At 46.7% G+C, this 27,100-nt stretch overlaps 1 protein-coding gene across 1 annotated transcript in view; it reads left to right on the top strand.

Annotated features, from left to right (window-relative positions):
• The window catches only part of Tgfbr3 (transforming growth factor beta receptor 3), a 183,279-nt gene that overhangs the window by 60,980 nt on the left and 95,199 nt on the right, over positions 1–27,100 (top strand). The window contains exon 3 of the mRNA XM_036201220.1: positions 9,616–9,800. Within this exon, the coding sequence (XP_036057113.1) occupies positions 9,616–9,800 (185 nt within the window). The remainder of the gene's footprint in view (positions 1–9,615; positions 9,801–27,100) is intronic.

Below are 27,100 nucleotides of genomic sequence, written 5' to 3' on the forward strand. Positions count from 1 at the left end.
TTTGTTAAAAACCAATCATTGGGTTCCCTGATTACATATAAAGCCTTCAAGTAAACATGTTTTAGTTCATGGCCTGCCTTGTGCACATGGCTGTAATTAGTAATGCATCACATGGCCAAACCAAATATTGGTAGCCTTTTCTTTTTAAATCTTTCTCTTATCTGTCATCAGGACCGGTGGTTTCAGGTGATGATTCAAGTCTTGAGCTGCACACAGCGAGACAGAAAACTTCCCAGTGCAGGGCAGGCCCGCCACCGTGGCACGCCCCAGGGTTCTGTGTCTGATTCTTGCCTGTTCTCACTTCCTTTCCTTATTTATCAGACACCAATTAGCTTTAAAAAGAGAATGGTAAAAGGCTAGGGCAGTAGCTCAACCCCCCAGTGCCGGGGGAGGGGGGGGGGGAGGAAGAAAGTCAGCTTTGTGATTATCGTGGGTGTAAGTCAAGGTCTGCTGGCGAACGGATCTGGCACCACACAGTCAGTTTGCTACCAAGTACTGTCTTGGTAAGGACTGAGTTGCAAATGTTATTACATGGATAACTGGAGGGCGATATTATACGTTTAGAGCAATTAAAGACTTTTTGTCTTATCCAATGTTTATTTTCTTTCAGTCATTTTATACTCCAAACTCAAGGCAGGAGAGAAAAATTAAATAAGCTTGTTTTTCCTCTCTTTTGGACTTACCTTAAATTTTATATATTATTATTATTAGTGTGCATGTGTGGGTGTGGGGGAGGGGTAGACACGTGTAACGGTGAAGGACAACTTGCAGGAGTTGGTTCTCTCTCCCACTGTGTGTCCCAGGATGAACTCTTGTCGCCAGGCAAACTCTGACTTCCTGACATCCCTCCAGCCCAGAGACTCTGCCCCGTGTTCATCCTCTGAGCCTTTAGGTTTTTCTTGGTCTCTGTGCCGAGCCATGCGGGCAATGCCATCGTTAAGTTCTTGCCCCATAAATGGCATTGCGGGCTGTGCCCCCTCCCACCTCAGCTTACTTTAGGTGAAGCCAGAAGAGCAAGAACACGGAACCCTCCTGTAAATGGAAAATGGGCCGAAGCTTGGCCAGAGTCCTCAGGAGGTGTGGGCTGGGCCTGTTGTTCCTTACTCCCAGAATGCACTCAGAGAACAGGAAATTGCACTCTAACTTTGTGTAGTTTAATTTGAAGTCTTTCCACTGTAATTCTTAGAAATACTTTGGGGCAGTGATAGCTGGGGAGGGGCAAAGGGATTCTTATCTTAGACACTTTACTAGGCATTCTAAGAGGCCACCGAGAGAACATTTATCAATCGGGGGAAATTCTTCTCATTCATTCATTTCTCCTTCCCAGGGGAATTTATGTCACTTGAAATTTTTCAAGTGTTTTTACATATAGTGCCTCATTTTAGCCGTAGGTCAAGACTGTAAGGGAATAAGAGAGAGTGTGGGAAGCTTACCAGGTCATGGTGGAGGCTGAGCCCAGTGGCAGAAGACTTGCCTAGCAGATGTCAGGTTTAGGTTTTATCCCTGGTATAGCACAGACATAACGTAACAAACCCCCAGTTAGAGATCCAGCGTCAAACAACGAAAAAGTCAGACCTGGCACTAACTCGCAGGCCCCGTACCCTGGAGCCCAGCGCCTTGTGGTCCTCTGCCACAGTGCCCATCATGCATCCATTTTCTGCTCTACCATGGGTTACACCTCTAGACCCCTAGGGGCTTCTCTTGATGTTAGTAGCCACTGTGGAGCACGACCCTCTGCTCCCTCTTCCTCCTAGGTCCCCCTGTGGACACTGTGCAGAGCAGACTCTTGCTTAGGTAGAAGAGCCATACAGCTTTGAAAGCTCGGCAATTTCCCAACTCTGAGAACTCAGGTTCCCAGTGAGGCTCTGCCCTTTGTTTTCTTCTGAACATTTCAAAGCACAGTTTGAACACAGGAAATTCTTCAGCGTGGTTGCACCCGCGATTTCAACACAACAGTATACAAATATGCGCTGGCTCCCAGCCCAACACATTGGCATTTGACTCCTTGGAAGAGGGTTGGTATTGTCAAGAGGAAGCTTGGGTTCTGATACTCATGTGGAGGGTGCAAGGAAAGAAGCTGAGCCAAAGACGTGAGCTCTCTTCCACTGAGAAATCCATAAGGTTTAAGACTCTATCAGAATTCCTTATCAGAAATAAACTTCAGGTTCTAACTAAGTCTTATTGTCGAAAACCCAAGTGGGAACTATGGCCGAGGCCCCCTCAAGTGTTTAGTGGCTGTTCATTCCCCAGCTCCATCCCCAAGGGGCCTCAGAGCCAATGAATTGTAATTTAAGATGGTACAAACATTAGCTCATGTTGTGTACTGGCCAGAGGCTCTGGGGCCCAGGGCCTTCCAGGTGTTTCTTCTCTTTGAGCTTTGTTTCTGCACCCTGGTATTTGTGACATTCCTTCTTCCAGAGCTCAGTAAGAGCCAGGCTGTGGTGTTGGCTGAGAAAACATCCCGGGCGCCCCTTTCTCACCGATTCTGGCCTCCCCCAGTGGGTAGAAGGGGTTTTCTGCTCCTCAGGGGTAGAATAGGTCTTACTTACAGTGCCCAGTCCCACAGTCTGTGGGAGCTTGTCCCTCTTCGAAGTTGACAGCATTGCAGAACTCTCTGGGGTACAGTAACACAAACTCTTATTAACCAATGGTGTCGTGGCAATAAAAAACCTCCCCACTGCAATGTCCTGGTCCCAGGCTATAATGTTACCCTTAATTCCCACTGCATCTTTACCACTTTTATTACAGCTGAACACACGTTTCTCATTAGTACCCTGGGTGATATGGGGAATCAGAATACTGGAAATTATGTGGAATAGGTACCAGATGTTTGTGTCAGTTTGCTAGTCATTAGGATTTAAGATGTTTGCAGATCACATTGAGTAGACATGAAAACCACTTTCTGTGACTTCCTCCAAACAATACCCTTCCCTCTTGACTTGCTGTTATGTGAGGTGTAACAGCAATGACTTCTTTGGGGGCAGGTAGATTAAATGTAGTATGTGCAGCAAACACACATCTGTTCTCAAAAGCTTCATCTGCATTCTCTCAAGCCTGGGTACTGGCATTCAGCCAGCGTGGACATGGGGGTTCTGTAACTCAGGCTGGAATTGTGGGTGTAGCTAAACATATAGCAAAGGGGCAAGTCTGTTTGCATTTTTCTTTGCGAATAGATTTAGATAATGATGGTATAGTCTGATCTTAATGTAGTTTCCCATGTGTCCAGATAATCGTTAATTGAAAAGACTGAAAGAGAGTTGGTCAAATGAGAAAGGATCTGTAATCTTTTTAGTTAGCTGGGAACTCTAAATATGAACTGAGCAGTTTCGTTTGTATTGATTTTTATCATTTTATCTTAGGAGATGTGAATGCCTGTGGGTGCTTGTTTTGTGTGTCTGTTGGCCGAATCCTCAGTGAAGACCTGTGAAGTGTAAAGCCGAAGTGGGTGATATGTTGTCATGGGAGAGGCTGGACCAGAGTCTGAGGAAACTGGTTTTCTCAGTCCCCTGCTGCTGTTAGCTGATGGAGTGTGACTTTCGGCCAGAAAAGCATCCTCTCTGTGCCCGGTTCCAACACTCTGCCCAATCAGAATTTTAGCTACATTGTCTCAGTTGAATTACAAGGATGAGAAACAATACACATATGATGTGTGGCCCAGAGCTGGTACATCTAGCCCTCCATAGGAGAGCTTGCTGTGGGGCCTGTCACACAAGGTGGACAGCCCTGAGCACTAAGTGGTTCACAGTGTTGCTTTGGGGAATGCTGCTCTGTGAAGGAGGCTAATTTGGTGACAGTCTTGTCAGTGTGACTGGTGTCCACTGGGATGCATGGAACTGAGCCAACCTCAGGGCAGGAGAGAAGAGGTCCATTCAAACAGGGCACGGTGTCCAGTAAGATTTGTCCAGACTTCCTAAAGAGCCAACAGAGCAGGATCAACTCAGCTTGTATGCGGAGACCACAGGAAATTTAGATATTTTGGGGGGCAGGGCAGGAGGGATAACTCAGGGCAGAGTGAGTAGCAGATGCCCAGCATGAACAGAAATGTCCCAGAGGGGGATCTCCCACTGCCAGGACTTGGCATCTTGCAACAATTTACTTACAGTGGAATAAATAACATTGATTCTACCCACTTATAAGAGTTTCTGTGAGGATTCAGGTAAGCATCCATAACACAATTCTAACTATGAAATGTTAGGGGGAGTGGAATGGCCTGTTTGCTTGTTTGTTTGTTTATGTGAGGCACTCTTGTGTTATAGCCAATACTGGTCTGGAACTTACTATGTAAGTCAAGGATTACCTTGAATTTCTGATCCTCCTGCCTCTGTTTCCTGAGTGTAAGAATTACAGGTGTGAGCCACCAAGCCTAATTCATGCAATGTTTGGGACTGAACCCAAAATTTATGTGCAAGCATTGTACTAAGACAAGTCCCAGGCTTTTTTCTGCTTCTTTATTTTAATAGTATATGTGTTCCTGAATGCAGAGAATAGCAATCTGTGTCCATGTTGCCCCTCAAGATGATGAAGGAGCCTCTGCTCCTGCTCATTGGTGTCTGATTACAGGGACAAGATCATGTAGGAAGAGGAGGACTATGGTTTCCAGCTGTGGCCATAAAAGATACTTCTGCTTGTGAAGAAGCTACCACAGAGCTTCAGAGTGTGTTTGCCTGGTGGGTGGTGCTGCATCCCAGTCAGGGTGAAAAGAAACCGTCAGTGTGCTCCCTGAGACACATGTGTCAGGGCCCCAAGAGTGGGCTTCACTCTTTCCAGCTGGGGGCTGCTCTGAATGTACCGAGGCCCTGCAGTGTGTGGGCAGGCTGAAGGGACCTCTAACACTGTGTATCGCATCTGTGTTCCCGTCAACAGGAAGGAGGAAAAGACAGAGGACACATCGCCCTTCCTTTTGTAAGGACTCTTCTTGGAAGTAGCTAGGCGTAAAGCCATTGATTACTGCTCAGAAGTTGGTTACATGGCCATGCGTACCTGCCAATGGGGCTGGGACAGGCAGGCTTCATTTGGGGATGATCATGTGCCCAACAGTTTGAGAAAGAACAGTTGATGGGTACCTGAGCCAGAATAGCTAAAACATAGTGAGCAAGGGGTAGGGGATGAGGCTGGGCTATGAGGCCAGGCCAGGTCTGGGTGGGCTTTGTAAGCCTTGGGGTGGTTTGGGGTTTCACCTGGAGAGTGAGATTTCAGAAAGTCCTTTTAGAAAGGACACCACCACATTTATGGTTTTGAAATCTTTATTTTCTTTTCATCCTCTCTCTGTGTTTTGGTTTAACCCTGGGTACATACTGTGCTCTCTACACATTCCCACCTATTTCTCTATGGTGAATTCCTGGAGTAAAGTCACTGGGCCAGAGGAAATGGCTTTTGCTTTCTCACCCAGTCTGTGGTTTCTGGAGGTGGCCCTAATGCTTATAGTTTTTATAAGCATCCCCTCCCTCTAGATATTGTTAAATATGAAACATTTCAACATAAAAAGATGTTGAAACTGTGTTTGCTGAACATCTAGGTTCCACAATTAACATTCTGTAATAGTTGTTTTACCAGATTTATGCATGTCTGTTCATCAAGACATCTTCATTTTGAATGCATTTCTGAGTAAGTTACAAACCTCAGGATACTTTACCACCTATGCCGATGATGGGTTTTCTTTTTCTTTTCTTTCTTTTGGGGAGCTGAGGATCGAACCCAGGGCCTTGTGCTTGCTAGGCAAGTGCTATACCACTGAGCTAAATGGGTTTTGTTTGTTTGTTTTATTCCCGCAGACTGTGTGGGCACAGCTCAGTCTTGAAGGCTCCTCAGACTGCTGTCTGTCAGAGGCAGGTCCTCTGAGGCCTCAGGTGACCTTAGAATAGACATAACAATAGAGCTATCTTCTTTTTGTTTCAGATGAGAGGATACCACCTCCTTAGGCCAGCAGAGTGGATAAACAGTCATGATTTCATTATTATATTTACTATATCTATCTGGCGGTATATTGAGCTGTTGAACACTCTATTTTATATAATTTCAAGATTTGCTAGCTTTATTCTTGTGTGTATGTGAATGTGTGCATGCCGAGTCCAGAGGCTGACTCCAGACGTCTTCTTGGTTGCTCTCCACCTTATTATGCTTTGAGTCAGAGTCTCTCACTGAACCTGGAGCTCGCTGATTAGCTGGGCTGGCTGCCCAGTGAGCTCTGAGGATCTGCTTGTCTTGCCTACCCCATAGCTATGGTTACTTGCTGTACCGTGTGCGGCTTTTATGTGGGTGTTGGGGATCAGGATCCAGATCTCACTCTCGGGGCAGACACTAACCAACTGAGCCATCTCCCCAGCCTTTATATACATTGTGGTGGTGGCAAATAACTTCTATTATACACATTGTTTGTACTGTGTTTGATTTTAGTGTATGCGTAGTCATATGCTGTGGGGTTCTTTATTTTTTTCCTCAAACTTGTAGGGAAATACATATATTGAGCCACTGCAAGAATTCCAGTGGGTCAAGAACATGCTATACCATGCCGGGCAACTTTCTGTTACTGTAGCAAAATAACTGAGGTAACTAAGGGGAAGGAAGGTTTGCTTTTGATGCGCCATTTTGACCCCCTCCCCACTTGCTCACCTCTAGCATTCTGGGTCTGTAAGGACATAGTGTGTTGTGGTGAGAGCGTGTGGTAGAGGGAACGGCTCACCTCAGGGTGGCCCTGGAGGCAAAAAAGAGAGGAGGAAGGGACTGGAAGTCCAGTACCCCCTTCATGGGCCTCCTAAAATGTGGTCACCTCTCCATAGCTCAGGAGACAACCACACTGCCAGAACCTGGACCTTGAGTGCACATTTAAGATCCAGAATACGGCACTGAGTATGTTTAGACAAGGACTTCGGGGTGACCTTAGGAAGGGCAGTTGTCCTGTGAGTGTGCGTCTTCCATTTGACCTTGGGCTGGAGCTGTACCCCAAGCAAGAGCAGTCAGCTCTTCCTGGGAGAATATGAGGAGTGATGATGGCCTTGGAGAGGAAAAGTACGTTGAGCAGATCGCAGGCACCTTAGTAGATGTGTTTTGGGTCAAATGAAAAACCATATTTTTTATTGTATTTAATTTGTGATCATTGTAAATTCAAGGCAGGAGTCTCTGAAACCAATTTGGTTCCCAAGCACAGTGGCTATTATGTATCAGTCCCCGGAATCAGGGGAACAGACTTTCTCTGAGGCTCACCCACAGATTCTTCCCCTGCCGTTGCTGTAACAGCCCCTTCCTCCACCACCTCCGCCTCCTCTGAGAGCAGCTGGGCACCGTCCAGCCGGAGTGGTAGTGATTATTTGAAAAGGCACGTACTTCATTTCAAACCAGATTGCTGTTATCAACCTAGATAATTTCTGTGAGTCCTGAAATAGACTGGGCCTAGTAGGTGGGGTGCCTGTTTATGACAGAGCATGGGGTCCAGCAGTGCCTAGTCCAGAATTTCAAATGGCATTTGAGACTGAGTCTGCAGTTCTAAAGAATGTGCTTGTTATTTAGAAGCCAGGAGGAATTCACCGGAATGCGCCCAGGACTTTGATCTGGGTCCCCTTAGAAAAGGTTGGAGCCTGTGTTCACAGTCCCGGGGTTTCATCAGAGTGGGGTCAGTGATGTATATGTGAGGGTGAAGAGTTCTAGGTCCCTTCTCTCTGCCTTCTGAAGAGTCTTTAGGATACACTGACAAATACAGATTAAATAGGAGAGAATGAATAAGAATTCATTGCGAAAGAGGAAAATTCACAGGAATGTGATAAGTCAAAATACCAGAAACATCTGTTCCATTTTGGAGGGAGGGGGGTTATGGGTATGGAAAACCTAAGGGTTTGAAAAATGATTTTTAGGAGAATACAGTGGGCTTGGAGAACGTGGATGGCAGAGGACAGATATACAGCAATGACAAAGATTTGCAAATGATTCTCTCTGGAATATTGAATGGGGCTAACACAGAAGACACGGGGTGTGAGAAAAGTGTCCAGGTATGTTGACACACTGTGTTCTCTCAGCCTGCCATGCGCTCCATCAGTGGAAGCCCTGGGGCGTGACCAGAGGTGATGGTTTTCTTCTTGGGGGTCCAGACTTTAAACAGACACAAAAGCCTCCTCAGGCATTGGCTGCTCTCTGAATTCCTTTCATTTCAAACAGCTAATATACCAAGACAGTGTATTTTGGGGGTGACAGTTCCTGGGCCCTCTTGGTATCTCATCTCCTCCTCCCAGATGTCATCAATATGGGATGGAGATGAGGAGTAGTGGAATTGTAGCTCACATCACTGCAGCAACCTTGTGGTTAATTAGTTCTCCCAAGGGGTAGAGGAGAGAGGGAGGGGAAGGATGGAGGGAGAAGGGAGAAAGGGGAGGCAGAGAGAGAATATGAATGATATAAGAATATGAATTTCCAGGCCAGGCACTATAGTGGAATTCCGAGAGCCTAGTGATGAATACAGAAAATCATAGCCATCAGGAGGTCAGCGGTGTATTGTTGACTGGCTATGGCAGGTGTATACACCCGTAGTCACTGTGGTAAATGAAGCAGGGGAGATGGGCAAATAAACTATGGGGTGTTGAAGAGGTGGGGGGAAGAGGAGCTCCTCCTTCAGCTTGGGCGCCCTTATTGTGGGGGTGGAGTTAGAGTCGACAAGTTTGGGTGACTGGGACAAGTTTAAGTAAAGACAGATGGGGAGTTGAGAATCTTCATGCTGCGTCTGGAGCTTTGCAAGCAAGTTGGTGTTGCTGGAGCTGCGAGTGAGATCACAAGGCTGACAGGAGGCTAGACCAAGCAAAGCCTAGTTGTGTGCCCTATGGAGGGGCTCAGGCTTTGCTCAGCAGTTCTCAGAGGTCAGGGCATGACTGCAGAGGGTGGGTATCTGCCTGTGGAACAACTGTAAAGTGGGGCTCCCAAGGTTAGAAGGAACAGCTTGCTATAGAGCTGGCTTGGAGAGCTTGGGGGGTACAGCCTTTGTAATTTTGGGGGACAGTTGGGAAGTAGAGGTGGAGAGGAGTGGATAGTTTAAAATCAAAAGTTTGGTTGGCTAGACGAACGGAAAATGAGGCCGCAGAAGCCAAATATGACCAGAGTTCTACTTTTCCTGTTAAGGGAAGGTTTTCCTGACCTCTGCCCCAAACTTTGCAGGTGTGGCTCCAAATTCTTCTTACACATTTTGTTTTGTATTGTTCTTAAATTTGTTTTATTTTCCCTAATAAAGGAAAATTCTTAAAAGGTATCAGACTATTTGGGGAGTGTGTGTACAATTTCAGATATTTAATCTTATTTATGTATGGTATTATTTGGACTTTAAATAATTTATTACAGCTGTTTTCTTCCAAGAGAGAAAATAAAAGCATAAATATCAAATGGGACGTATCTTTCCCAAAAGGATACATTGACAACCTGTGAGCCTAAAGAGAATTTAGAAATCAAACATATGTCAAGATTATGCAAAAAACAAAACAAAACATAAAAGATTGGGATTTCAGATGAAGACACCGCTTTTTAATCTTCGAGTTGTAAGAACAACTTGGTTGTAAAGGTTCTTCAGCCGTGTTTGCCGTGAATCTGTCACCCAAAGTGTCTCTGCTCTTGCTGCACATCTCATGTCAGTGATTACGTCCACAGGTCCCGAGCCCAGCACCTGGTGTGAACAGTTGCCGATCGGTGCCTCTCATCCTGTCCAGGCCCTGATGGAGAGCTTCACCGTTCTGTCTGGCTGTGCCAGCAGAGGCACAACTGGGCTGCCACAGGAGGTTCACATCCTAAACCTCCGCCTTGCAGACCAGGGAGCGGCCCAGCCACAGAGGGAGGTAAGTGTGGGTGTTGCTGTCTAAGTCAGAGACTGGACATCAGAGAATAACTCTGAGACAGATTCTTTCCTTCCATCTTAGTTCTGGGGATCATCAGAACTCATGTCGTCTTGTAACGAAAGCACTTCTACCTGCTGGGCCATCTTGTCAGCCCCATTCACCTGAGATTTTAAATTGTCTTCTTATCTTTGCACATGACACTCCTTTCTTCCTGCTTTTCTGTGTCTTATGAACACATTTCTTCTGAAAGATGAGTGAGGAAAAACCCTAGAACAAAGGCCAGTACCCTGAGGGTAGTTCCTTACTGCGGTTATGGTATCTTATCCAAGATGGCAGTCTTGGTGGCCATGGAGAAGATCATGGTGCAAGCTCATGATTATTCAGTGTTTGCTCTGGGCTCAGCACTTGTTGAAAACAGTACTCCACGGGCTTCCTTCTTTATGTCCATTGTACAGGTCAGGATACAGGGGTGAGGACATGAATTTCAGAGTCAAATGACCCGTTCTTCCCTGTGACTCAGCAAATGCTTAGATCATGGATTAATGGTCTCCTTGTAACCTTTAGGAAGATGAACTTCCCCACACGATAGCACACAGTTGACATTCTGGTTTTTAGTGTATGTGTCTGTAGTGTTATCAGGCAAGGATTAGCTCTCTAAGGAAAAGGCACCACAGTAATTCCTAACGATGGTGGAGTTTAGGAAGACAGCTGAAAAATGGGAATTTTCTTCCTGCTTCTCGTGGTCAGAAAAGTGAATTTCCACAGCTATTTGTCTAGGTGCTGCAGGTATCTCCTTGCCTTTTGGGGCCTGGGGGATGGGGATAGCAAGGGCACGGAATTCCACTAGGAAAAGCAGAGCTGACTTAATCTGATGAGAGTGTGCAGTGTTGGCTCATTTCAGAGTCAGGGCATCTAACCCTTTCCAGCTCCATTGGAAATTATTGTCAGTCCTCTTGGTGGCTTGCCATTGTGGCTGCAACACATTTTTCAGGTCAGATTTCGTTATCCCAGTAATGTGTCTTTAATTCTCAACGTATGTGGGAGAGTTTGTGGTGGGAGGGAAGTGGGGGGAGGAAATACAGCCCCTGTGGGGCGTTGCTGACTCCAGCAATTCCTCAGCATTGCAATTACTCATTTTATATACGCTTCTCTCAGAGGGACTGAGGAGGAAGAAGAAAGTCCGGGCTGTTGCAGGAACGTCAACAACCAAACATTCTTAGTGTTAAATTGTGCGGTACTGCTGTGGACTCTGAAAATGGAATTGACGAGATTGCCACAGCAAAAGAGAAAAAAAAAGACTTCAGGGAGGGACATTCCAGAACATGGCAGTACAGAGGATGTGTGGCTAGCTAGGAGCCTGGCGAGGTCAGTGAGAGGGCTTCGGCCGGCCAGCCCAACCCTGTACTCCTGCCATGTCTGTGTAGTCAGTGCATGTATGCTCTGTGGGCCAAGATTTAAAGGCATTTCTGCCTCTAGACTTCTGAGGGAAACTGCATTATTGCCTTCCTTGGAGACCTTTAAGGGTTAGGTGGCTGTAGTTCAAGCCTGCTTGCAGACATGATATTAGGACCTTGGACACGCCATCCTTCTCTTCAGTTTGTCATATAGTAGACCTTGGAGTCTTTGACATGTGTACACAAGGGTGTTGAGGATGACACCAGGCAGAGGAGGAAGGAGTTTGTGGATTGGCAAGATAGGGTGGAGAAGTGTTAAACTCTCCTCCCCCATTCATGGGTGGCTGGAAACACATTTCTGCCTGTGCTAAGGGTTTTGAAATATGTTACCCAGTCCATGAGTTAGCAGTTCTGCTCTGAGAGATACACACAGCTCAAGTGCCTACAAGAATTTCCAGGGCTCCTCATAACACTTTAAACTTAGAAATACCTTGGATGGCCATCATCTGATGAATGGGTGAGTTACATGTGGTATATCCATACAGTGGGAGGTTCTTAGACAGTAAAGAAGGCACAGAGTTAGGGACGCAGCCCACAGTACAGATGAAACCTAAAGCATTATGCTAATAAACAAGATAGACACACAACTCTGCATTGTGTAATCACTTTTGAATGAAGTGTACAGAATACACAAATACAGAGGAGCAAAAAGCTAAATGACTGTTTGCTTAGGGCTAGACAGGAAAAGATGTATGGGTTGACTCCTATTGTTAGTGGGGGCCTAGAGATGGAGGATAAAAATATTCTAAAATTAAATTGTGATGGTTACGCAGCCCAGCGACCATACTAAAAATTGTTGAATTATAATTTAAATTTGGTGGTATATGAATTCTCTCTCTCTCTCTCTCTCTCTCTCTCTCTCTCTCTCTCTCTCTCTCTCAAGTCTTTTGACTTCCCAGTGTTCTAATTAGCTAATAAAGTCAACTTTGGCCAATTCCACCCACCTCTTTTTTTAAGGATCAACATTGCTTCATCTTTCAATCTAAACTCCTTTTTTTTCCCGTTATTCCCACTGGTAACTTGATTTTTGTAGCTATGGCATGGTTTGGGCTATGCTAATTGTAATAGCAGTCCTGTTTGGGTGGTATATGTAGAAGGATGAGAGGTAGACTTTGCATAGTCTATACCAAATATTTAAGTCAAGTTCTTTAAAAAAAAAAAAAAAAAAAAAAGGAATACCTTTGCTTACAAACTAGTCAAAGAATAACCAGCCTGCCCCAAGCCCATCTGAGCATGTCTGGCTATCTACAGCAGTTCTACGCTGATGTCATTCTTGAACATGGGGGAATTATGAAACCAACTCTATTTACCCTCAGCTTATTAGGGGTACAGGATCTGCACCAGGGCTACAACAGACCACCCCTTCTCTAACATTGACCAAGCCCCTTCTTCCCGGATGTCATTACTGAGCTTCCTCTGAGGCACAGTTTCCTATTTTCCTCAGCAGAAGAGGTGACCAGAGTCTCTGCCCCTGCGAGTGGTCACCAGCAGGTTGACAGGATTTGAGGAAGGGTTATTCCCAGGTTGGGTAAGCAGTCGCTTGGGCCTGAGGGAAAGAGGCTTGCCACAGCCTGTCAGGACCTCCCATTCCAGTGTTGCTCTCCCACTGGCTCTCTGCTGGCATGAGACTGGGGAAGCTCTAGAATTAGGGTTTTTCACCTGGGACCCTACCTCGCATGTGTAATCACAGGCTGTGGGAAATAGCAGCCCAGGAAAGAAGTGAACAGGACACTGGCCAAAGACCTCTGAGGACAGAGGAGACACCAGGCCAAAGGCCCCGAGACAGTAGATTGTTTATTCATTGAATATGTGTGACCACTTTCTTTGCTTTGATTAAAAACATTATTATTAGCATCATTACATCCTCATCATCTATATGTGAGCTGGGGTGAGGGAGTGGTGAGGAGGCACATTCCTGGAAGCCAGTTCCCACCTTCCATCTTCACAAGGGTTCAAACTCAGCCCTTCAAGCATTTTTACCCTCAGAGCCATCTTGCTGGCTACAACTAGTTAGTGCCTGTTGACTGAAAGAAAGCAACCCTCTCCCCACTGTGAAGCCAGGAGTTTGGTGCCTCAGGGCACTTCCTGACTGAGAGGGTCCCAGTACCCTCTGAGGCTGGCCACTGGCCACAGAAAAAGGGGTTCATTAGCTGTTGGAATGGAGACCGTTTGTTTCCTACCTTTTTCCTTGTGGTCTGTTTCCTGGGGTGGTGTGTCTTTTCCCACACATCTCCTTGTATCTGTCAGGAAAAGCTGCCTTGGGTCAGCCTTCCACACTACACACATGGGTAGTAATTTACATTTGTTCTCATGTTGGAGAGACTTTTCCTTTTGGGGATGGGGGAGGGATGGGGGTTGGTCCTTCTACCTCCTGGAGTGCTGTGATTGTACGGGTGTACTGCCATAGTCTGTGGATGTGGTGCTGGGATTTGAGCCCAGGGCTTCATGGATTCTCCCCAGGCACTCTTGACTCAGCCCACAGAGGATTGGCTGTCAGTGGGTGTGCCAGGGCCTGGCGGCAGGGCTGCTGTGGGACGGGGACCAGGTTTAATAACTAACTCCACCTGCCAGAAAGCCCATAACCCCTCAGAATTTGATATATCTGCTTCTCAGCCTCATTCCAAAAGAGGATTAGGGGTGAGCTGCCAACAACAGAGACATTGACTTTGTAAGCAGGGTGCAGTTTATCGGCTGTGTGGGTCCGTGTGCTTGCTGTGTTTAAGTCTGAAATGTGGCTCCTGGCTTCTTGGCAGTCATACCAGAAGGCTGTGTTAGCCACACACGTGGCTCTCAGCTGCTCACTCGGGAACACCTTCCCTCTATGTAAACTGCCTCTTCCCTGGCTCTTCCTGGGGGCAGGAAAGACCAGAGTAAGAGAAAGAGAAGGAAGGAGAGACCCTGAAATGGTCTGCTGACCGTTAACAGCCTCCTTATCTCCAGAATGGTAACCGCAGCTCTGATGGTACAGGCCACAGTGAGCCATCCCTTCGCCAGACACTCATAGGTAGCCCTGGAACCTGAAAGGGAGGCTTGGCTGTTTTAGTGGAAGGGGACATCTGGGCTTTGGGTAGGTCATGCAACCAGCAGGTGGGTGGGCTTGCTGCCTCTGAGCAGTCCTCCAGCTCTCTACCCGCTTTGACATGACCTCTCTTATTCTGAGCTCTCACTGTATCCCAGGCCAAGTAAGCTCTGTCAGTTATTCAGGGGAGGTGGCTCTCCCAGGGAGGGTTCAGGCTTGTGCGCAAGCTCGTCCCAGGAGGTTCCTGTTCTTGGGTCGTTATCAGCACTGTTTTAATCTCCTCAGGGCTCCACAGTAGTATTCTCTGTGTGGCACGGCCTCTTCTTTTGTGTGGTTTAGGATTAGCATAGCAAACGCCAGCAATTATAAAACACAGGGCTCAACCTCAGGAGCCATTTCTGAGCTCATGGGGAACACCCTGGCTTTGGTCTTGTGCTCAGTCAAGCGTCCCTAGAAGCTTCCTGTGGCTTTCACCAAAGTCACTAGATGCCACCTGAGGGCTGGTGCTGAGGAGCTGGCAAATTAAGAGACTCCCACTCACAGTGAAGTGAGACGCTCTCTGATTTCACATCTTTTGGATTAGCGCCATGTGACTGAATGTCTCTCCCCTCCTTATTCACCTGTCTGTCAGCATCTGATCTTCCCTTCTGTTTCTGTGATAGTAACACACGAACCGAACAACTTTTTCCCTTTTCTCCTTTAACCCTTTAGAAGTCAGCACAGCAATACTTAGGGAGGATAGGGTATGTGTCTTGGACCCATCTCAAAAAGAAAAGATAGGCCACTCCAAGGCTAGATGTTTGGAAAACACAAGAGAGCAGAACGCCACCAGACTAGCTGCATTTCTTCCCTATGGGGAGCGTGTTTGCTCTGCGGTTAATCACGAATGCCTTCCCAATGTGAGTCCTGTGTATATATAAAAGGAAACAAGCCCTCAACCCCAAGGGGTTATCTGCATCCATGGTATCTTATAGGCCGCCTACATAGCAGGTTTTCACTAAGCTAGTGTGGAAGTCAGCTCCTCATACATGGACACTGATGAAACTTGGTTTCTTTCTTTAAAAAACAAACAAACAAACAAACAAAAACCTACTGTGTTTTTGTTTCAGTTCTGTGGATCAAACCCAGAGCCTCCTGAATGCTAGGCCTGCTCCCTACGGCTCAGCTACCTTCCCACACCCTTTCTTCTTAACAGAATGACACCAGTTGATTGATTGATTGATTGATATTCTGGGGTATGTGTGTGCACTCCCGTTTGTGCCATATTGAGTGTGTGCAGAGGTCAGAGGACAACCTGTGGGAGTCAGCTCTCTCCTTCACCATGTGGGTTCTGGGATCTAACGCAGGCGTGGCTGTCAGTGTCTGCCCCCGGAGCTGTCTCGCCGGCCTTGACATTCAGTTTCTAAACGAGTGTCATCCGTGCATCAGCACTGCCCGCTCTGAGGAGCCGATAATCACGGGAGTCACCCCTGGGTAGCAGGAAGGGTGACTTCTAACTTGTCAGTGTGTCACAGGCCTATAGCAGGGTTATTAAATGTCCCCAAATCTCTCTCCTTCCTCTGTTACTCCCCCACCTCCAGTCCTATGTTCCAGAAGAAATGACTTCCTTACCTTCAGAGGGAGCTAATCTGACACGTGGGACCAGAGAACCTAAGAGGATAGGACATTCACATCGTTGAAGAAGTGCCATCTCTCCTCTTGAAGACACCCAGCGCAGTTTAATGGGGGTGGCTGCGGGGCAGAGCTGGATGGGAGAGAGCTAGGCAGGGATGTCGTAACAGGTCAGTGCATCCGGAGCCGAAGCCACTCGCCCTGTTCAAGGATGGTTTCAAACAAGTCAGGGCAAGACATGTAATCTGAAGCTAGAGCTACCTCTCAACTAAGAACTTCCAAAACCAATTTTGTAATTCTGAATTAAAAAATCAGAGATTCTAGTCAACACCAGGCTTGGCAAACCAAACCAAACAAACTACCCAGGACACACCTGAGTGGAGAAGTTACAGCCTTCCTACCAGGACTCGGTTACATAGTTTAAGCCTTGCCACCTGCCACAGGACTGTCCACATGATGTAAGACTGCCTATCAGAGCTCAGATTAGCTCCCTGCCCCAGCAGGGGATTGAGCCTACCGACTCTCCACTTCATGTGAGGTACTGCTGGCTGTGTTCTGAGCCACCTGGAAGCTGGTAGGTTGGAAGAAAGACCAAACACCCCCACCCCCCCTTCTTACTGCCTGCCTTGTCCTCAGGACGAGGAAGAGACTGCCCTGGACCCCTTTTAAATCTGCCCAGCAACAGTATCTCCCAGCCAGTGTGGTGTTCGATCTTCCTGGACGTTAGGGTCACATCCTTGGTCTGTACCGTCCTCATCACTGCTCTTGACTCTTACATTGTCCTGCACGCCTTGTTAGAACATGTTTCTACGTGAGTGCCCTCCACGTTTGAAGATGTGATTTATTTTCCCTGTTAGCTTTTTTATAGCATATAAAAGCCGTAGGATAATACAAGGAGTCGGCCTGTCGATCAGTCTGTGCCCCCAGGTATGCCAGTTTGGCAGATGTACAGTGGGTGTGCCCAGCACCCAGTTACCTGCCTTATCTGCTATCTTGACATTTTGTTTGAAATAAAGGGAAATTTACTACCAATATTTTTTATTTGAAGACTCAAATTCTGCAGCAGTGTTTATTATATTACCTTCCATCCTTCCCTTGGCCGTGTTTTTGAAATATTTCTGTATAAATTAGACATACTTATTTTACTCTTTTGTCCCCCACTTTGAAGAGGCCGATGTGAACTTGGCCCCTTTGCTTCTGGCAACGTCTTGTCCCTGCCCCCTCTCTGTTGTGGAACATTAGTTTAAGATGTGCTACAGTTGCTTATGCTGTGGAACATTTGTTTAATGATGCAAAGATGTGTTGCGTTCTTTTATGTTGCATTTGTTTAGCTCTGTGAAGCTGGGTTTCTGTGCCTGTTAAAACACCTGATGGGTCTGAACGGCCAATAGCAAGGCAGGAGGAAGGATAGGAGGGGCTGGCAGGCAGAGAGAATAAATAGGAGAAATCTAGGATTGAGAGAAGAAGAGCTGGGAGTGAGAAAAGGAGAAGGAGAGGAGGGCACCAAGGGCAGCTCCCCGGCCACCCAGCCGCACAGCCACCCAGCCACCCAGCCACCCAGCCACACAACCTGCCACAGTGTAAGAAGAGAAGAGAGTTATACAAAATAGAGAAAGGTAAAAAGCCCAGAGGCAAAAGGCAGACAGGATAATTTAAGTTAAGAAAAGCTGGCTAGAAACAAGCCAAGCTAAGATCAGGCATTCATAATAAGAATAAGTCTCCATGTTTATTTGGGAGCTGGGTGGCAGGGCTCCCAAAAAGCAAAGAATTAAACAAACATACAAACCAAAAACCTTTGCTTTCTGAACTCCTGAGTGAACATCTGAGTATCCTTCTGCCCTCCCTGTTGCCTGAGTTCTGTCCTGTGCTCCCCTCTGGGTGTCATTTGTAATGCTCTTTGACCAGCTCATGAGCTGATAGGACTGGGAAGGGGCCCTCGAGTGAGTCACCTCCAGAGGGGGCCAGACCAGAGGGTAAAGTGCCAGTCACTCCCTGCAGACAGGAACTGAGGAGCACCAGGGCCCAGTCCTGCTGGAGAGCTCTCCCCCTACATCACACTCTCCGCTCCTCGCCTACTTTGGCTACCTTGGAGGCTGCCAAGTATCCTTCTCCTGACACTGCCACCTTGGTTTCTAAATGCCATCCGTCTGGGGCTCTGGCTTCCTGTGTCTGTTTTCAGGTGTTCTCGGTTTCCCGTCTTTCTCTCTCGGGTTCTGGACCAGGTGGCAGTGGGCCTTGTCTTCCACTGTCTGCTGTCTGGGGATGGCTTGCCTGCTGTGAGGACTTGGATTGTCACCTCTGGTCTCTGATTCCTGAAATTTAGAAGGCCTCTCAAGTGGAAGCACGGATGGAGTCTCTCTAGGACTTCACTTCCTAGTCTGACTCAAACTTGGGTCCCTGAGATGCAGGGTGGCTGGTGGCAGTTAATGAAGTGAGTCTCGGTTCTAACACTTCCCGAGCATGAGCTCCTGAGGAACTTAATTCCCCAAGCCCAACTTCCTAGGACGTGGAGGTGACGGGAGCCCTTGACTGAGGGAGATTCTGTACACTTTGGGCTGGCTTGTTTGCCTGTCAATCATCAAATAACATGAATTTAAAAAAAATTATCTCTGAAGTGAAATTTCAGAGCCTTCATAAGTCAGGGCTTTACTCCAGGGCTGATTTCCCAGGTCCCTTCCTGGTGTCATGAGTGTCACGGTGCCATCTAAAATCGGAATCATCTTAGATTTACCCATCCCTTCAAACCCTGTATTCAGTCAGTCACCAAGTTTTAGCTCCATTTCCTCCACAGATGCCCTGGGGTTTCTCTCTTCCTGCCCACTCACCATGTCGTCTGTCTCCTGGGACCGCCATCTTCAGCTTCAAGCTCTTTTTGTTTCCATCTAGCTTGGGAACGACTTCTTAACTGCAGTCTTCCATAAGTAATGCCCTCAGAAGTCATTTGTTTCATGGTTCACAGACCCCTTTCTCGAGTTATTTACTAAGAACCTACTAGGTAAACACTGCTGGGTTCTACACATCATGTCTGCAGCACGTAGGACTAAGGGAGAATAAGTTTAATCTGACATAACAAACAGTAGACCTTAAGACATTAACAGGGCTTTGCAGAGAGTCATGGAGAGGAGGATTCCCAGAGGACAGAGCATTTGGAGGTGGAAGGCTTAGAAGTTGACACGTGCTGCCTGGCAGAGGCTAGGGGCCTCTGTATCACAGAGGGAAGATCTTTGATGTTTGTGGTGTGGCTGTAGACCATCATCTTCAGACCAAATCCTGCTTGTTGCTTTATTTACTTTTGAATAACTGTATTGAGAGATCATAGGTTTCACCTGTTTAAATGAACAAGTCAATGGCTTTAGTATATCCAAGAAGGTGTATAATAAGCAGTTGGATGTATTCATGATGATTGTCAATTTGACACAATCTAGCATCTCCACCAAAACAAATCTCCGGGCATGCCTGTGAGGGATTATCTAGATTCCTTAATTGAGTAGGGGCTGGAGTTGGGACTGAATGAGGACGACAGTGGGAGCTGGGCACAGATACCCACTGCCCTCTGCCTCCTGCCCTTGGGGTTGACATGACCAGCCATTTCATGGTTCTGCTGCCCTCCCCAACTTTATGGACGGTCCCTTCAAACTGTGAGCCAAGCAAACACGTAAGTTGCTTTCGTTAGATATTTAGCCACAGCAAGGACCCAATACAGCCCTAAAATCTAACTCCACATTTTCATTGTCCCTCAAAGAAAACTTGTCACTGCCACATTTTTGTGTTTTCCTTGCCCAGCTTGACAAGCACCGATCTGTTTTCTTCCTAGATTTTTCTGTTCTGGACATTTATATAAATGGAATTGTGTAGCAGGTGATTTTTTGTGGCTACTTCTGTTTAGCATAATGTTTTGAGATATATGTATTTTTTGTTGGTTTTTTTAAAATTGTTGTTTTGTTTTTTGTTTTTCGAGACAGGGTTTCTCTGTGTAGCTTTGTGTCTTTCCTGGAACTCACTTTGGAGACCAGGCTGGCCTCGAACTCACAGAGATCCACCTGGCTCTGCCTCCCGAGTGCTGGGATTAAAGGTGTGAGCCACCACCGCCCGGCAAGATATATGTATGTTTTTAAAGTGTATCTGTTATTTTCTTTTATTCCCGAGTAGCATTCTATGGGGATACCACAATTTGTTTATCCATTAATCAGTCTGATGTCTGTTTTTGTAAATAAAGTTTTAGTAGGACACACCCATACTCATTTGTTTATATATATTGTCCATGGCTATTTTCATATGATGCCAGAGTTGAATACTATGTAAGAGACCCATATGGCTTTGAAGCCTTAAATGTTTACTGTTCGGCCCTTTGTAGAAATAGCTTGCCAACCCTGGGATAAAAGATTGGGATAATAGTGGGGTCAGAATGGGGCTAAAAAGTGGAAGATGAAGTTGGAATGGCTACCTAAGGGTTTAGACATAGTCACATGGATCAATGTGTGGTTTGTGAAACTCCAGATATCCTTGGAGATATTTTCCCCATGTTTGGCTGCATATACCTATAGTCCCAGCTAATTGGTTGAGACAGGAGTTTAGAGCTACTCTAAGCAACATAATTAGACACTGTTTATTTAAAAATATATAAAGGACTCTGGGCAGAGCTTCAGCCTTGACTCAACAGCTGAATTCATTGCTCCATACCTTTCTTCTTCTTCTTTTAAAGATTCATCTTTAAGTGTGTGTGTTGGGGGGGAATGTGTGTGTGTGGGGGGGGGTGTGCATGTGGGTATATGCACATGAGTTCAGGTGCCTGAGGAAGCCAGATGAGGGTATTGGATCCTTTGAAACTGGAGTTAGAGGTGGTTGTGAGCTGCCATGTCGGTGCAGGAACCGAACCTGAGTTACCGAAAGAGCAGAGTCAGTGCCCTTAACCACTGAACCATCTCTCCAGTCCCTCTCATACTCTTTTCTGCCGAGTCGTGCGTATTAATCCTGAGTACCCACCACTAAGTGGACTCCTCAGAGTGGGAGCCAGGTCTTGGGACTCTTGTGCATCGTGCAGTTGGCCCCCACACGGCAAGAGGACAGTATTTGAAAGTCTGCTGTGTGTCTTAAGTGCCTGCCAGTTTGATGTGCATGGTACCAATGGGCTTGCGTTGGGTCCCCACAGGATCCCTTGGTATTACTGCTCTCGTGTATTCTTCCCTAATTAAACTTCATTTCATTCACCTTACTACTTACCCTGAAGCCTGCAGGTTTCTGTTCGGTCTCTCCACAGCGCATTTCTAAATCCTCATTACATTCTTCTTTTCTCTTCGGGGCTTAGTCATTTGCTAGTAAACAACTCAGTCTTTCCCTCAGCCGCGCAGAAAGCTGTAAATGGTTTTTTACTCCACACTGCTCCCCTGGGTAACTCATTTCATCTGTGCCTGGTTTGAAGTTGGGCCATGTAGAATGATCTGTCCCCAGGATGGAACTGGGGACTCCAGCCAGTTCTTAATGTTACTAAGCTTAATTAATGTTGATTCCCCCAGTAGAGTGTTTTACCCTACTGTCGTCTCAAATAACTAATAACTTGGTTTTTTTCTTTAATTTTTTGTTTTCTTGCTTGGTGACTACTTAAAATATCCCTGCCTATATAATAATTTGTTCCTTGTTTAATGTGGCTCTTCCTTTGTTTACTCTGGACTCCGGTCTTTGTAGCTTGTTTTCTAAGGCAGCTCAGAAGTTGGATTTGGCAGTATCTTCAAGCTTTACCCACCAGAACCCTACAGGAAGTTGTGTGTCGGCCAGAAGAGTCTATTTACTTAGAGCATGGTGTCCAGCAGAAGCAAGCCATTTATGAGGGTCTGGTCTTAAAGACACAGGAACTGCACTCCGTGTTTGGAAGACCAGTGAGGCTGACCTCCCCTGCACTCATGTGCCTTGGCTTTTCCTTCCAGCCTACCAGGGCACTGCAGCTAGCCCTCAGGCGCGTCCAGGCCCTCCTTCCTAAGGCCTGCTTAGCTTGTCTGAAAGGCTTGGATACTAGGTAGTGCCTCTTGAATTCAAAAGAATGGCTCTTGAAATAAAGCTGGCTTTTGTGCGGATTCACCACGGATGAGGATTCTCCGGAACTGTGTTGAAATGCCTCTGGCACTTAGTCCTTGGCTCCGTCCCTGCCTTCTGCCCTGACACTGGCAACAATGCTTTAGAGTAATGGGAGTTTCAGCCCAAACCTAAAAGTCCTTCAGCTGAATCTAGAGCATTTCTATTTGTTTGGAGGTGAAGGATGAGGGGGAAGGAAGGGAGGAGGAGGGAGCCTGTGTAGGTAGTTTTGTCTCCTTTTGAAGAGAGAGACTAGAGGAGATGTTTATGCATCTGAAAGCCAGTACTGAAGCCAGCATCAGGACCCAGGATCACTGCATAGCCTTGTGCCTGGAGCTCAAACACTCCACTGTGCACATTAAGGTTTAATTTTTGTTTATTGACATGCATGTACCCACACCAGAGCCTTTGTGGATTTCATCTGCCATCTGTGGGCCTACCCCAGGGTCGATATATAATGCTGTGTGCTGGTGTAAGTGATGGTTACCCTAGGAGATGAGCTTCTAAGTGCAGCCTCACGTAAGTTATGCAAGCACAGACCCAGGTGCTTTAGGGGACAGGAGCAAAGAGGTACAGTGGCTGGCTGCTGAGGACTGAGAAATGGAGGGTGGTGCGGGGAAGGGAATATTGTGCTCCTCAGAGCTAGCCATGCCCAGGGGTATTTTAATCACCTATCCTTGATGTTTGGGTTTGGTGAAGTGCAAGTTGAGATCTCTTGCCTATTACAAGTCCACCAGAGTAGTGACTTTATTGACACCTTAGGTAAGTTTAACGTTTCATTCAGTCCAGAACAACACTTTATAACTCATTCCTATTGTGTCTCTCAGCCTCAAGTGCTACTGCATTTCAACAGTGTTGCCTTGGGGATGGGGGAGTTTCTAAAGGTGCAGCTGAGGCCAGTGAGTTAGATGGTTTTGTCAGGATACACGCTTGGTGTGAGGTGTGAGGCCTTTGGGTTGACTCCTTCTCTTATTTAATTTCCTTTTAAAATAAAATAAACCGGGAGGTGGTGGCGCACGCCTTTAATCCCAGCACTCGGGAGGCAGAGCCAGGTGGATCTCTGTGAGTTCGAGGCCAGCCTGGTCTACACAGTGAGTTCCAGGGAGGGCGCAAGGCTACACAGAGAAACCCTGTCTCGAAAAACCTAAACAAACAAACAAATAAATAAATACATAAATAAAAGTACAGTGTAGGGCGGAGGGGGATGGTGTGAGTGTGGGTGTGTGTGGAGATTAGAGAACAACTTTTGGGAGTCAGTTCTCTCTTCCAGTAGGTTCTGAGGATTGACTTCACATCGCTGGATTTTGAAATCAAGTGCTTCTAATCACTGAGCAATCATGACAGCCCCTGTTACTCTTGTTGTTGAAAGTGACAAAGTATCCAAGCATACTGCTGTGGAAAGAAGGCAACTCTATGCTGGGGAAGCCGTGGCCCTGGGAGCTGCTTCTGGCTTGGGGTCCAGTGCCTAAGGCTGATTATTCACATCTTGGCTGACTGAGACCAGGCAGTGGGGCTGGATTGTGCAACTCCAAGGCCCATCCCCCTACAGCTAGGCCCCACCTCTCATAGGTTCACAACTCTCCAAACGGCTCTGCCAGCTGGACCCCAAATGTTCCAACACATGAACCTGTGGGGTCAGCATCCCGCAGAGGCCTCCGGAGCTAGCCCTGCCCTGCCTTTTGTCTGCCCTTAATGCACATGTAGCTTTTGGTTTTTGTTTCCTGCTTTCACGGTTTTGAAGAGTCCACTCTTTCCTCCCACTGAATCCAGGTTAGGATAGTGAGATTCTAAATGAAATGGTAAGAGCACCATCATGAGCGAGCATTTTTCTGAAAGAATCTTGTTCTTTTCTAGTACTGTTAAAGATCCAATTCTCAGTGTTTTAATTGGAAGCTGTTCAAACTTCCCAAATCATAAAATCTTTCAAAGCCCGCTCCAAGTTACATTTCATTGATTCAGCGTTCCTCATATTTGCATTTTTAAAAGCCCAACTTGTTTTCTTATGGGGGAAGTAACTTGTGTTTGTGGGGGACCAGAGTCATAAACGAACCCACGACTTGCCGTGAGCTTCTTAGGCATGTTGTTGGAGCAACAATGTACAAGGTAATTCCAAGTCCAGTTTTGCCACGTGTTCTTATGTATGTTCCCCAAACGCTTTTCCTGGCTTAGTACCGTGACTGTGCATGTGCGCTACATGTGTTTCCTATTTTTTATGACTCATACTTACGGTACTCATAAAGATTTCTTCTTTATCTTGGCTCTGAGTAATGAGCCAGCTTGTGCACTTCCAGCGGAGATGTGGGCTGAGGATTTTGCGTGTAATCCTGCGGGAGGCCCTTTGAAGGCACAGCGCAAGAGCATGGAGCCCTCTGCTCCACTCCCCACGCCATTCGGAAACCCCACTTCTGTTAGTTTACTGTCCGTTGGTTCTTCCAGAGTTTGCCCCTGTTTTTGTCAGGCAGTTTGCTGCTGATGAGTGAGGCCATCCCAGGGTGCCCTGCTTCTGTGCTTGCTGGTAACGGTGGTAAGGGGTTTGGTGGAAGGAAGAAATCGAAGTAATTAACTAAAATGACATTTATAACCTGTGGCCACAAACACATACGTTACCGGGTGGTCTTCACAGGTGGCTTTGGCTTTAGTCTACTCAAAAGGATCTAGGACAAGGATGACAGCTGGTGTAAGGACAGCAGTCTGTGTGTGTGTGTGTGTGTGTGTGTGTGTGTGTGTGTAAGGACAGCAGTCCCTCTGTATGTGTGTGTGTGTGTGTGTGTGTGTGTGTGTGTGTGTGTGTGTGTGTAAGGACAGCCCTCCCTCTATATGTGTGTGTGTGTGTGTGTGTGTGTGTGTGTGTGTGTGTGTGTAAGGACAGCAGTCCCTGTGTGTGTGTGTGTGTGTGTGTGTGTGTGTGTGTGTAAGGACAGCAGTCCCTCTGTGTGTGTGTGTGTGTGTGTGTAAGGACAGCAGTCCCTCTGTATGTGTGTGTGTGTGTGTGTGTGTGTGTGTGTGTGTAAGGACAGCAGTCCCTCTGTATGTGTGTGTGTATGTGTGTGTGTGTGTGTGTGTGTGTGTATAAGGACAGCAGTCCCTCTGTATGTGTGTATGTGTGTATGTATGTGTGTGTGTGTGTGTGTGTGTGTGTGTAAGGACAGCAGTCCCTCTGTGTGTGTGTGTGTGTGTGTGTGTGTAAGGACAGCAGTCCCTCTGTGTGTGTGTGTGTGTGTGTGTGTGTGTGTGTGTGTGTAAGGACAGCAGTCCCTCTGTGTGTGTGTGTGTGTGTGTGTGTGTGTGTAAGGACAGCAGTCCCTCTGTATGTGTGTGTGTATATGTATGTGTGTGTATATAAGGACAGCAGTCCCTCTGTATGTGTGTATGTGTGTGTATGTATGTATGTGTGTGTGTGTAAGGACAGCAGTCCCTGTGTGTGTGTGTGTGTGTGTGTGTGTGTGTGTGTAAGGACAGCAGTCCCTCTGTGTGTGTGTGTGTGTGTGTGTGTGTGTGTAAGGACAGCAGTCCCTCTGTGTGTGTGTGTGTGTGTGTGTGTGTGTGTGTGTGTGTGTGTGTAAGGACAGTAGTCCCTCTGTGTATGTGTGTGTGTGCCCCTATGTGTATGTCCATATGGGTGTGTACACTCATATGCCTGCACCTGCACTCTGCATGTGTGTTACTCTTGTGTATGTCTATGTCCCCCCAGGAGCTTGCTCCATAGGAATAAAGTACACAGTGCCTACAAGCCCAGTGCTTCCAGGAAGTCCTCTCATGTTGCTTCCTGACATATTTAATATTTGTTTCTAGCAAGTTACACACAAGTTGCTGTGTGTTGTGATTGGCATACCGGGATTACAGAGTTAAGAGAATTTACAGAAGATCAGATTCTCACGCAGAAGAGAAAAATGTCTCGTTAACGCTGTTCACACTGTGGATTTTATTTGTTTCTGACGGTGTTACACCTCCAGAGATACGCCTCTGTTCAAACTCCCCACACATGTGACTGTGACCTTATGCAGGTGTGATGAAGAACCTTCCCATGGGAGCCATTATCTGTGTGTCCCAAGCGCTGCGACCACTTTCCTTGTAAGACTTGATGACATGGCCAGAGAGGGAGAGTCAGTATGACTGGAGACAGGGACTAGTGGGGTGGGGGTCACAAACCAAAGAATACCAGCAGCGCTGAGGAATGGGAAGAGACCAGCAGAAACTTGTCTCCTAGAGCCCACGGAAGGAGCACATCTCTGGAAACACCCTGGTTTGGGCCTAGCAATACTGGTTTGGGAATTCTGTCCTTGAGAACAGTGAGAGAAGACATTTCTGTTGTTTAAGTCACTACATTTTTGGTTACTTGTTACAGCAGCCACAAGAAATGTATATTTATCTTATCTACTTTGGAGAATTATCCCGAATTCCATACAGGCCTGTTGTCTCAAATTTGTTCCCTCCTTGTGTTTCCCAAATCTGAAAAGAGCACGACCAGTCAGTTGTGAAAACCCCAAGCTCCTGGTGTTATCTCTCACTTCCAGGTTATCTCAAATGTCATGAGAATCTATTTTGAATCTGCCTGCCTTCAACCTCTACCTGTGGCTTGAACCACCATGTGTATATCTGAGATGGAGCAGGCTTCTAACCTAGGCCTTTGAGAGTTCAAGGCCTGGGGAGAGTGCTCACATTGGAAGCCAGGTTTCTTGCTTTGGCCCAAGTTACATCTTTCTGCCTCATTTCCTGGGATAATGATATCATCTGCTTCATAGGGTCACTGTGACAGAGAAATATTTAAAAGATGACAGAACAGTGGCTGGAATCAAACCACCATCACTCAATAAGTGCCAGTCACTATCTTTATTGGCTAACAAGATGTATTCTCTGAACAAAAGCCAAACGTGATTCTTTAAAAACTTAGGCCCTATCACAAAATTCACCCATTCAGCTTTTGAAGCTGGTTTCTTATATCTAGAATAAAATCTCTAGTCCCTCCCAGGGCCTCAGTGACCTGTCAGTCCATCCCAGCGTCTTTCCATTCATTGATCACTGTATTAGGGTGGTCGACCCTGACACCTGCCTCCCCTCCTTGCAGGGACCTGGGGCGTCTTTCTCAGGTATCTGAGAGGTTTTCCTCCATCAGTCCTGTTCCTTTATCACCTCTGCAGAAAGGCCCTCAG

This window comes from Onychomys torridus, chromosome 10 (assembly GCF_903995425.1).
Source record: "Onychomys torridus chromosome 10, mOncTor1.1, whole genome shotgun sequence".
In the NCBI taxonomy this organism is placed as follows: domain Eukaryota; kingdom Metazoa; phylum Chordata; class Mammalia; order Rodentia; family Cricetidae; genus Onychomys; species Onychomys torridus.